The sequence below is a fragment of the Polyodon spathula genome, chromosome 6 (assembly GCF_017654505.1).
Source record: "Polyodon spathula isolate WHYD16114869_AA chromosome 6, ASM1765450v1, whole genome shotgun sequence".
In the NCBI taxonomy this organism is placed as follows: Eukaryota; Metazoa; Chordata; class Actinopteri; order Acipenseriformes; family Polyodontidae; genus Polyodon; species Polyodon spathula.
This window is the reverse complement of record NC_054539.1, coordinates 26,068,472-26,080,941: the sequence shown is the minus strand read 5'-3', so window position 1 is coordinate 26,080,941 and position 12,470 is coordinate 26,068,472. Positions and strand designations below refer to the sequence as shown.

General features: G+C 38.1%; 1 protein-coding gene across 4 annotated transcripts in view; it reads right to left on the bottom strand.

The window, feature by feature from the left end:
• The window catches only part of LOC121317072 (sushi domain-containing protein 4-like), a 37,173-nt gene extending 26,145 nt beyond the window's left edge, over nt 1-11,028 (bottom strand). The window contains exons 1-4 of one of the 4 annotated variants that reach the window (XM_041252660.1): nt 10,898-11,028; nt 10,329-10,498; nt 5,401-5,604; nt 4,285-4,464 (exon numbers count right to left, since the gene is read on the bottom strand). In XM_041252660.1, the coding sequence (XP_041108594.1) occupies nt 4,285-4,464; nt 5,401-5,604; nt 10,329-10,467 (523 nt within the window). In that variant the 5' untranslated portion in view covers nt 10,468-10,498; nt 10,898-11,028. The remainder of the gene's footprint in view (nt 1-4,284; nt 4,465-5,400; nt 5,605-10,328; nt 10,499-10,897) is intronic. The other 3 variants (XM_041252657.1, XM_041252659.1, XM_041252658.1) reach the window with 3 other exon arrangements.
• Between the last annotated feature and the right edge of the window lie 1,442 nt (nt 11,029-12,470).

The window sequence follows — 12,470 nt, the reverse complement described above, 5'->3', positions numbered from 1 at the left end:
GACAGAAAGTTACTTCCATGATCAGTCAGGATTTCCTTGGGGATCCCTACTCTAGCTATAATTTGAACTAGTTCTTTGACTGTTGCAGCTCCACTAGTGGACCTCAATGGAACTGCTTCCGGGTATCGTGTTGCATAATCTACCACCACGGTTGTATGCGTATACCCAGAATCAGAAGGTAGCAAAGGGCCTACTATGTCCATTGCAATGCATTCAAAGGGGGTGGAAATAATTGGCAGTGGGACCAAAGGGGCAGAGCTCAATTGACCTGGTGCTAGTCTCTGGCAGTCTGGGCATTTGGCTACATATTTCATCACTTCATTATGAAGCCCTACCCAATAAAATCGAGCCAATATCCGTTCCCTCGTTTTATCAGCTCCGAGGTGCCCCGCAAAAGGGAAATCATGTGCCAGTCTCATGACCTCAAAGCCAACAAGATGGGGGAACCATCAATTGTGTTACAGGATATCCTGTGCCTGTGGCAAGGTTTACCCTATACAATAATTGCCCCTAAATAATGAAGTGTGGAAATACTAGCACTTTAGCGTCTTCAACATCCTTACCTTCAATAGAATGGACCTGTCCCCAAGTGTGTGTCATGTGTCACTATGTCTGCATGTGAGTGACACATGTCCGGTATATTGAGAGGGGCTGGAGAAGCTTCTGCCCTAGATGGCCCAATAACCTTGCTCTCTCGGTCACACCATGTTCCAACCCCCTTTGACTACTGTTAGTTACCAGCCTCATCTCATTGATGCTCCCTCCCATTTTTCGGTCCTCTCTATTTGTTTTTCTAGAACAGAAAACGTGGGAAAACATTTCAGCTTGTAACGGGGAAAATATAAATCTTTTTTGGTCTCAACGCTAAGCACTGTGTTTGGCGCTAGCCTAACACCGCACATCATCCTGAGAACACCATCCCTACCGTGAAGCATGGTGGTGGCAGCATCATGCTATGGGAATGCTTCTCTGCGTCAGGGCCTAGAAGGCTTGTGAAGATAAAGGGCAAAATGGATGCAGCAAAGTACAGAAAAATCCTGAAGGAAAACCTGCTGAAGTCTGGAAGAGACTTGGGACTTGGGAGAAGATTCACCTTCCAGCAAGACAATGACCCCAAACATACAGCCAAAACCACACTGGAGTGGCTTAAAAACAAAAAGGTCAATGTCCTGGAGTGGCCCAGTCAAAGCCTAGACCTCAATCCAATTGAGAATATGTGGAAAGAGTTGAAACTTGCTGTTCACCAAAGGTCCCCTTCCAACTTGACAGAGCTTGAGCGATTTTGCAAAGAAGAATGGGCTCAAAAATAGACTCATGCCTGTAATTGCTGCCAAAGGTGCCTCTACCAAATATTGACTCAAGGGGGTGAATACTTATGCAATCAATTTTGTATTTGTAATTAATTTAGAAGAGTTTGTAGATTTTATTTTTCACTTTGACATTATCGACTTTTTTTGTATTGATCAGTGGCAAAAACTCCTAATAAAATCCATTTTGATTCCATGTTGTAACAGAATAAAATGTGGAAAGGTCCAAGGGGGGGGTGAATACTTTTGGGAACCACTGTAATTCTTCAAATTTTGGCCAGTCTTGGCCCAGAATAACCGGGTGTGGTAACCTTTCCTCCACCCCTACTGCTAGGTGACATTTTATTGGTCCTAACGATAAGTATACTTTTAATGTGGGGTATGTCGCCATGTCTCTATGGATACAGGAGATAGCCACCTGACCTCGTGGCTGCCACAACACATCGCCCAAGAGAGCTGTCCGAATCAAGGTCTGCTCACACCATGTATCCATTAATGCGTTGGTTTTCACATTACCTAAAACCACATCAATACAAGGCCAGGTAAGCCTCCGAGTCATCTTCCACCGTCATCTTTTGTACCCTGACTTTTGGGGCCATCATCACTGGTCCTGCTGTCGCTGTGGACGGTATCACCTGCCCGACCCTCTGGATCAGTGACGTGTACTGCTCCTCTCTTCACCTTTCTTCAACTTCCCATCTGCTGTCCAGAGCCTCCAGCAGAGCTGCTAGTGAAATGTGATCCATCAGGAATGCAGCAGTGATCAATGAACGGACAGACAATGATAATGTTATTTTACTTGTAAATCCAATTGGTCTAATGACACAGATACAGTAAATAATAATGATAACAAGCAATACAGCGCTGTGTATTGCTTCGTTGTAATCCAGAGGTTGGTCCCAAAATAAAAATAGTCCTGATCGTTTTACACCCACACGTAACACAAACACAATCAACAGTCCACACTGCGCGCTCTAGTGCCCGTTATGCAAATACAGATTACTGTGAAACAAAGTGCAGTGTTGTCCGGGTTTAGTGCTGGCCTTTGGCGACAGCTCCGGATCGTGTTCAGCTTTCTAATAATAACAAACAAGTATTGCTTAGACATGACAAAAACAAAACAAACACTCACAATTACAGTTCTGTACACGTTCTCCTTCCGGTTCAACTTTAACCATACAAAGGAAGCGATCACTCCACTACGCCCCCTTCAATCATGACCCTTTGGTTAACCATTGCAACCGCTCCTCCAATCCGCGATGCCACGTCGTTTCCTTTCCGGGTCGATAATTTAGTGTATCGTAGCGCCGTCCCCTTTCTAGATGACTGATTTCCTTCTAACCCTGGGAATTAATTGTCTTGCCATCCTGTCCAGGGCACATTGTTCCCTTTACAAAGTGCCCTCACAGGTCGGGAGAGAGAATTATCATCAAGAATGATTCTATCTCTGTCACACAATGATAATAATGAGTAAACAATATAATAGTTTAACGATCGTGTTTGTAAAGATGGCATTTATGCAGGTCAAACAAATACACATAATTGAGAAGAAACATGTTTAACGTAAAATATGAATGTTTTATTGTAAATGTATGAATGTTAAATAGTTTATTTTTGTATAAAATGATTCCAGGTACAAATGTTTGTTGAATAATTAATCCTGTTAGGAGTAAGTGTGGCTGGAGATTATTTAATGCTGTGTCTTTCCTTAGCAGGCAGAGAGGATTATTTTGTCAGTCAGTGTATTTACAACCTGCTAGTCGGTAAGCATCAGTTGTCTTTTGCAAAATTTGTGTGCAGTATCCAAAGCCAAAATAAATATCTATACCTATGAATACTGACTGTTTCCTGTGTTGTAAAGAAAATAATGTGATGGAGGGGGGGAGTAAGCTCGTACCTTTCACCCCATTACACAAATCAATATCAGAACATATGGGAGGAGAGATATAATGCGGGGTACTTTTTCCTTTTGGGAGGGGACTTTAGTTACTATTTCCAGGAATCAGACCAACTTTTACTGAAACCACATACAAATAATGGAAGGGAAGAAACCATGTATTTTCTATTAATAATTCAAGCACCTTGCCCAGATATTTACTAATTTATAAGCATAAAGAATTATACAAGCCCTTGTTGTTGTGGGTAGTCTACAGGCTGGATTGCTCTTACTTTTTAGAATAATAATAGCAAGTCAAGAATGTAAAATGATGAACAAGTGCCAGTAATCTTTTTTTTTTTTTTTTTTTTTTTTGGAGGGGGGGTCCCAGTAAAGTGAATGGCATTGAGAATCCACGTTGTATATTGAAAAATCTATATTCCTAATTTCAATTTACTAAATTGAAATAAAATGTAAAACTTGTAAAAAAAAGATCATTACTGCTTGAAAAGGATTAAATGAATTTACTCAAGATATGATGTTTATTAGCTTCTGATTTGCAGTTGTGTTCAAATGTGGACAATATGACATACTATATTTTAATCCTCATTAACATGGACTTGCTGTAACATTTCATAACAATAGTATTAATATTTACTGCTCTTAAGTCTAAAATGTTACATCTGCATGAGAAATCATGGATCTATTCTGATAAATACTACACAGCGGTTTGGTTTTTAAAATGATGTATTTAAGTTGCAGGGTACAGTGTTGTTTTCTCTCTAAATACAGCAGTTTGTGTTCAGAACAGTAAATGGCTCCCCTGTGTGGCAAGTTTTTAAACTGCATGTTTGTTTCATTTTATGCAGCGTTAGCATTAAATACGCACTGTTATCATAGTGATTTTGTACTTTTTGAAAGGATAGCTATAAGGATAGTGGTAGTGTTTTTAAAATGTCTGTCAAAATGATGGTTTAGCGTTTCAGGGTATAGTGTAGGTACAAAACCAATCCTATTACAACCATGCCAAGACGTTTCTGCTTGACAAGAACCACTGCATTAATAACTACAGAAATGTTCCCCATCCAAACAATACAGCACCTTGACAAATGGGCAGTATATCCCAGGTTCCATCATCTTGGCAGAATGAGACCATGTTATCCATGTCAGGGTAGCGGATCTGGAATCCTTCGTGGCAGATGATTATCAACTTATCTCCAGGTCTGTAGGTCTTGTTATAAATTTCAGCATCTTCAATATATGGAATTAGACAATCTGTAACTTGAAATAGGAGAGTCAAACACTTGTTCCAAAAGCAGAAACGTTATTAAATAGGATAACAAATCTATTCATAAATGTATATTTTAACTGAAGATCTAATCTTGGTTTCCAGCCTGTGGAGCCATTCTGGTATCGAATGCAGACCATCTTCAAAGAGCCTTTTAGCCTATACCCTTCCAGACAGTTAAGGTCTTAGAATTATTCAGCATAGGGGGGGGGTATACGCCCATCTCAGCCAGAACTCACTCTATTGGGAGGCACCAGTGACATGCTGAACCGATATCCTAGCTAGTCCCTGGGCATTAAAAATTCCTATAGGACATCTTTCAAAGAACGGCAACTGTAGGTGGCAATGGATATGGATATATTCTCATCAAATTCAATAAATCCCCCCCCCCTACGCTGAATAATTCTAAGACCCGTAACTCTGATTTCCCTTTTCCTTTGTTCACCACTGTAAAGAAGAGCATTTTCCCATTTGGTCCTACCAGGTTACATAAAGAATCTGATATTTGAATCATATCACTTTCACAACAGGCAGCATTTGACAAGACATGCTCACTTTGTCAGAAATGCGTAATGCATGCATAAAATGCATGATAAGGAAAACATCAATATAAAAGCTATTCAAATTACTCATAGTACATAATGTTATTTTCATACATGTATATGCCAAGAGCTTTAACGATTTGCACCCAGAGTTCTATGTCGCTTTTTATAATTTGAAACTTTGCATTTACTACACAATGTTGCAATGCAAAAAAGGCAATTATGTTGGCTTATGAGCTCCAAATTATTTATTTTTTTCCTTGGGTACTGCACCAGTAGCTCCAACATCTAGGGATATTTTATGGACCAAGAAAAACTGAAAAACATACTACAGAGTCACATGTACAAGAAAAAACAAAGTGATCCATTTCAAAAGTACTTTCTCACCTTCAAGTAAGCACACTGGTTTATGACTTGGTTTCCAGCCTGTGGAGCCATTCTGGTATTGAATGCAGACCATCTTCAAAGAGCCTTTTAGCCTATACCCTTCCAGACAGTTAAAGTGTGCAACAGCCTTTTCAAAGAACACACCTGAGCTTGGTGTTCTGTTTCCATGTTCAGGAAACCCAGGATCGATGCAGAATTGCTGACCTGGAAATCCAACAGAAACATACACTTCTTTTATTCTCATTTAAAAGATTACACAATGGAATTTTCATGAAATGCTTTTTTGCTAAACAAGTAAAGGAAATCTCAAATTATTTAATCATGATCTCATTTTAAAAGGTAGAATTCGGCAGATTGTCAGTCTAAGTGAACTCCCTAGGATTAAGACGCAATGGGAGGGGGGGGGGGTCACTCCAGTGACGTTTCACAAAGACCTCACAAATGCAAAGCCCCTAATGTGTTATTGCTTTGCCTTAATCAGGTGCCAATACCTAATGCGTAGTTTTTATTCCTTAACCTTAATATGCATTTCAACTAGTTGTATGCTTTTGCACTGTTACTCATACCAGAATAATTACCAAAAAAACACAAATAATCAGTAACCCACTAGTTTTTCACTGCCTAAGGAGGCGTGAGTAATCATATGCTGAAAATCCAGCCTCTAACATGTAACTAAAAGAACTTCCTATTAAATGTGGTGTTGTGTACTCCCCCTCTGTAATGTAGACCATGGTATTATCTTGTCTCTTTTTCCTATGGGTATATTCTTTAACGTATATAATAAAAGGTGCTTAAAATGTGATCATGCTTGTTTAGTTTTACATGGGACAGTGAAAAAATATAACACATTAAGTGGTTCAAATATACTTTAGTGGAAAACCTAATAAAATCATACAGCTGAAGGCAATAATTCACATTGACCTTCTACAAAGACATGTGCTAAGTTTACACATTTTACAAGAGATTGGAATTCAGATTCTGAGAGAATTACATTTCTGTCTCGGTCTCCTGGGTCTTCGTTTAAATAAAGCCAACAAATTAGAAATATGCCCTTTAACATTTGGCTTTGAAATTCTGATCTATTACTTGGATGCATACATTAACATTTACATTATCCTAAATTACTGTTGGTCACTACACTAACAAATTAGCTCTATTTCCATAACTTACTGAGCTTGTTAATTCATCACAGCATTAATACAGACATGAAGAGGTGGACTTGAACATCAGCCTGTTAACTGAATGCTTTCAAGGTTAAAGGTTAGAGCAACAGTGCAGCACAAGCCCTTTACACTTATATTGCTTTGCACTAGACTAAGGGTCGGTTCAGCTCATGTAACAGTGGTGGTTTGATTTAAACTAGGCAGCTATAAAAGAAAAAAAAAAAACACACAAACTTTGGCATTTTTTATTACGGAGAAAAGAAAATCACACTAGCAAAATACTTTATGGTCACATTTATGGTCACATTTCGCCCTCCCCAAGGTGATCACAATGCAATGGAGATTTGCAAAAGAAGGAACCCTTTAATGCATGGCTTTGTTTTAAAGAATCAAAAACAGCTTTTCATTTGTTATGTCATATTTTGTAATGTTTTTCAGATTAAGAAAAATAATCCAGGTGTTGTTTGAGTTGTTCAGAGTTATTAGAAGCAGGTTAGTCAGAACCAGAATCCAAAATGCAATGGCTATGCTACTGTTTCACTTCCACAGACAAACAGCAAACATTGCAATGCTATTCGTACTGGTAGTAGTCCTAAAGATTAACCAGTAGTTTAATTTCAGCAACTTTGGTCATTTATTCTGTTATTTAATCTATTCAGTTAAACCATTAGGATTGCTGTTTTTCATAGAATTAATATGTTTAAGACGGCTTAATGAGCAAATTAGAAAACGGAATCGTATGTCCACAACAGTGGGATAAACACACTGACAAACAAATGCAGTGTTTGACTCTCCTATCTCAAGGGTTTTAAAAATGATTTACTTCATGAAGTGTCTTGTTAATTTGTTTTCAACTGCCCCCAAACCGTATCATACCCAATAAAAGTCAGTGACTTTTAAGGATGATCGTGGATCAATACTCTGTTAAGACTGCAACTTTCTCAAGCAGTATCCTTCCAAAGGTGACCATTCCCTGCTTCCCAACCACCTGTTTCAGTAATGAATAGTTATACCCGCTGGAAAGAAGGAACGTTAAATTGCCCCGGAATGCATCAAACAGCTTGCAAATCCAATGAATTTATTAGCACATGGATAGAGAACATTTCAATTTAAAGCTGTGCACCAAAAACTTTTTCACTTATCCTTCACAGCTAAATTACAATGATTTATTGAATAAGAAACATGTGCCAATACATTATTTTTGTTTACATCTATGCCTAAGTAACACAGACAGGTTAAAAAAGCTGACACAGTAAAACGCTATGGTCCTGTTGGGTTCAGCATTTACACACAAATCAACAAACTGCAGTGGGATTTAGCTTGTTATACTACAGTGAACAATTCCTGGGTGAACTTGTGTTATTTAACAGCAATAACCACACCTGAAAAAGAGATGTTCACCTACTTATACTGCAAAATAACTAGACTAACTAACATAGTGAATCCTTTACTATGGCAAAAGCATACCACAGGACTGCAATTAACCAGCTGCAACCCATTCATTTGTACAAGGCTGAAGACAGATGGAGGTGGGGAACATGTCTCCTTTGTTTCCATGGAAAAGTCTTTCTGAGCATGTGGTGTTGTGTTTAGAAATGGCATCCAGTGGGCGAGAGGCTTAAACTGTTACATCATTACCAATTGCGAAGTCACTCTTAACTCCTTTGGTACAGTAGTCTGGTGTTTAGCTTGGTGGTTGAATTCAGCAATTTGAACAAAGATATTACTATTGACAGGAATGTCAGTATTGATACTGTAATTAATCAATATATTTAATGAGTGTAATGGCACACTACACTAATGGAATTGTAACATGCAGATCACAATACATTATGTATCACAGTACATGGCCCCGATGGGCTACTTGTATGATGCATAATGATATCATGCGATCATCTATTGATAGACCATGTTGTTAAAAGCTAAAATTAGTTAAGGAGAGTATGTAGTCATACTAACTCTACAACACACATATTCTTCATTCAAGAACCATTTGGTGAACAACAATGAACTATTTTGTGTGTTTGGTCTAGTATCACAATACATACAGTAGCTCTTACTGAATTAAGAAATGATCACAATTCGTTGATACAGCATGAATCGTTACACCTGTAATATGTATAGTATCCTTATAGGTATAAGCTTTTAATATATTTATATCACAATCCTTACAGAAACTAAATACATTGTATTTGCTGTATCCTGTGTTGTGCACATGGCAACACATATATAATATATATACTATATTAAACGGAATGCAAATTTTTCCATTTTATTTACATATCATGGGTACAAATCATCTGCCAATTGCATTTCTTAACTTTTTCAGGAGCTCGTAGTATCTCCAGAGCTTGGTCCCTCTGTATGATCCCTTTCTGTTTGCACAATGAGCCATTCATTTCTATAAGGAATTTCCTCCTTGTGGCTGAATAACATTGGCGTCGGCATTAGAGACACATACTTACCTCTCAACAACGCAGCTTGCTCTTTAGTTGAATGGCAAGACGTTCGTCTTTGAATTGTACGATTTGCGTTTTGCGTCCAGCCCTTGCCTTGTCATTCAATTCAATGGGCCAAGATACCAATTCATTACACAGTGCACCAGCACGAACTGCAAACACTATGATGTTATTTTGAGAAATGTTCTTTTTCTGCACAAATAAAATATTTCCAGCCGATTTATTTAAAACTGTCAGGGTTATTGATTTATCTTCCAAACCTTTAGCTACATTGTAGAGATTAACAGGAAAAAAATGTGATATTTCTACAGGAAATAACACTGACAAAAATGGAAATGAACCAGCAAATCCACAGACGAGCATACTGTATAACTCACTGACTAAAAATCATTTTAAAAGTTATCACTGTGACAGAGCTGCTCAGATAGCCCATGAATGTAGAATTCAGGTGGATACAATATATCTGGAACCAACAGCTCTGTAAAATAAGTTTTTCCTCTTTTCTTTCAATTTAAGCAAGAAAAACACTTGTGCCAATAAATCTCTATAAAATGTTCTGAACCTATTGGACACCTTTATGCAAAAAGGCATCTGTTCTGGTATCCAAAGAAGCCTTTCAGCCTTTACAGGCAGCAGGTCATGCAGTGTGTGTTTTCTGTGCATTGCGCTTGTGTGGCTCACCAATGTTACTCCATTTGGTTCAAGTAGTGTTCAACTTTACTGCCTATTCTGGGACTGTCATTATTTCACATTGGGTTTGGCAATTTTCCAAGGAAACACATATTTTTCTTTTTGAAAATGTACATATGTAACTTAGTTGTTCAGTTTTAGCTTTGTAAAAATGAACAGAAATTTTACTTTTTTTTTTTTTTTTTTTTTTTTTTTTAAAATACCAGTTAACTAAAGACTGGAGTAAACACTTGGTAAACACAATATGGTCCATATTGTCAAGCAATACAAACTAATTGCATAAAATCATAAAACTGTACAGGTGCAACTCTGTGAAAGTTCAATAAAGTAAATGTTTTTGTGTACAATTTTGGAAAGAAGAAAGCAAATTAGCTCAACTGTCATTGTACAGTCAAAATAGTAAAACGAGAACTTCAGTTTTGCCCACTAATGTTAACAGTTACAATGTTAACAGACTATAGTTCACGTGGGCTGTGCAGATTCATTTTGCTGGGTAACTGACTATGGATAACACATTTTATACTACTACTACTACTACTACTACTACTACTACTACTAATAATAATAATAATAATAATAATACTTCACACATTTAAAAGGTAAACTGACAACGTACCCACAGTGAAGTCTGCAGTGCACAGTAATAACATCTGTAAATCAAGCCAGAAGATCAAATGCAACAGTCTCGAGCAGAATCTGTAGCAGGGGCATATTAACGGATCTGCACACTTTGATCTCATTACATGATGATGCATCTTTTATCAGCAAACATCAGCTCGCAGTGGTCTGAAACAAGAAGGGATTACAGATACTATTAATCTGGACAGGTACTAAATAAACCTAGCATCAGTGTTTTATGAGCATCACTTACAAATTATGTATTTAAAAATCATAACAATTCAGTAATAATGATACTAAAATAAATAAAAAAAACATACATTAAGAAAAAATGCACATACATTAAATATTTTCATGCGTGCACATTTTATATCGTTCCCAAGGCCTAGAATATGTTGTTACACTATTTTACTACGTACTACAACATTTCATAACACCACCCTGCCAGCAACATTCCCTTTTATACGTTTATGTACAATTGCATGGTTATTTATTTAATTCGCATATCTAAATGGTAACAGCTGTAGTTATTTATACTGTACTTTAACGTCCCATCCCACTGCTTACCTGCAAATGTCATGCATGAATTAAAAAAAAAACCGCTTTTCTCCTTCTACCCTGCAGATGCATGCGGTCGATCGTCGAGACTAGGCGGATTTCCAATGAACCGGTAGATAACAGGTACGCGCTCAGTGTGCGGGTGCACGAGCAGGGGACGCGCAGCTCCTTAATAATCTTCTCCAAGTAGCAACGTGAACGCATGAGGCGTGGACTGTTTATTATACAATACCACCCAGGTCAAAAAAAAAAAATCGTTTTATAAGTGGTTCCCAACCCTGGTTTTGGGGACCCACTGTGTCTGCTGGTTTTCATTCCAACTGAGCTCTCAATTACTTAACTAGACCCTTAATTGAACTGATGTGCTTAATTAGACCTTTTTAATTGTTAAACAGTTGCAGATTTCAAGCTAGCTGTAACATGTGATAAGTAACTTGAACTCTGCAACTGTAAGAACTGAAAACAATTTAAAAGGTCTAATTAAGCAAATTATCAGGTCAATTAAGGGTCTACGTAAGTAATTGACAGCCCGGTTGGAATGAAAACAAGCACACAGGGGTTCCCCAGGACCAGGGTTGGTAACCATTGATTTAGGGTGCGTTTTCACGCTATGACCAGGTCATCTGGTTGTGTGTTTTCGCGAGTTTGTGACACGGTTCATGGTTGTAACCAGAGGTATTGTGGGATAGATGTTTCCTGTCAAGATGGCGACGCAAGTTTTACAACTTGTTTCTGTAACCTTTTTCTGAATTATTGTGTAGCTTATTTTTGTTTTTCTGCAAATAATAAAAACGGCACGAAAATGCTTAAAACTTCAATTTCTGTGTCTGGGGCTGCTGAAAAAGAGCAAGCGAACCTTGGAAACAAGTGAAATCTTTCACAATATATATATATATATATATATATATATATATATATATATATATATATATATATATATATATATATATATATATTGTTGTGTGTGTGTGTGTGTGTGTGTGTGTGTGTTTCTATATATATATATATATATATATATATATATATATATATATAGAGTAACGCTGGGTCAAATGGGCACGAGCCCTGGAACTATCAGGACTGGTTTCGGGACTATCAGGGGGACTGGGACTATTGGGAGATGTGTAAATAGTTGATTATTATGTTGTTTAATGTGTTTTGTGCAACTTGTAACCTGTTCTGCTATGAATGTTTGACGGGCTGAGGTCAGAGCGGGACGCCGCCCTTGACAGAAGCCAGCAAATGAGATATGAGAATTTGCACCTGTGTGCTGATTGGTCCTCAGTGATCTGGCAGGCAGCCCCCCTATAAGAGGACGGGCAGCCCTACTATCCAGAGAGAGAGTTGTGCCGAGCAAGCTGCAGCATCAGAGAGAGACAGAGAGTGTAGAGTCCAGTGTCTGGTAATGTGAGAACAAGTCCCACAGCAAAAGAGAGAGAGTGAGAAAGAACACAGAGCCCTACACTACCTCCGGAGACAGCGAGCCGCTGCCGCCCACCACAACCACCACTCACTGTGTATAAACGGCTGTCTACACGCCTATCCAGAAAGGGAGCAACCTTCCGACCCAACAGAGGGAGAG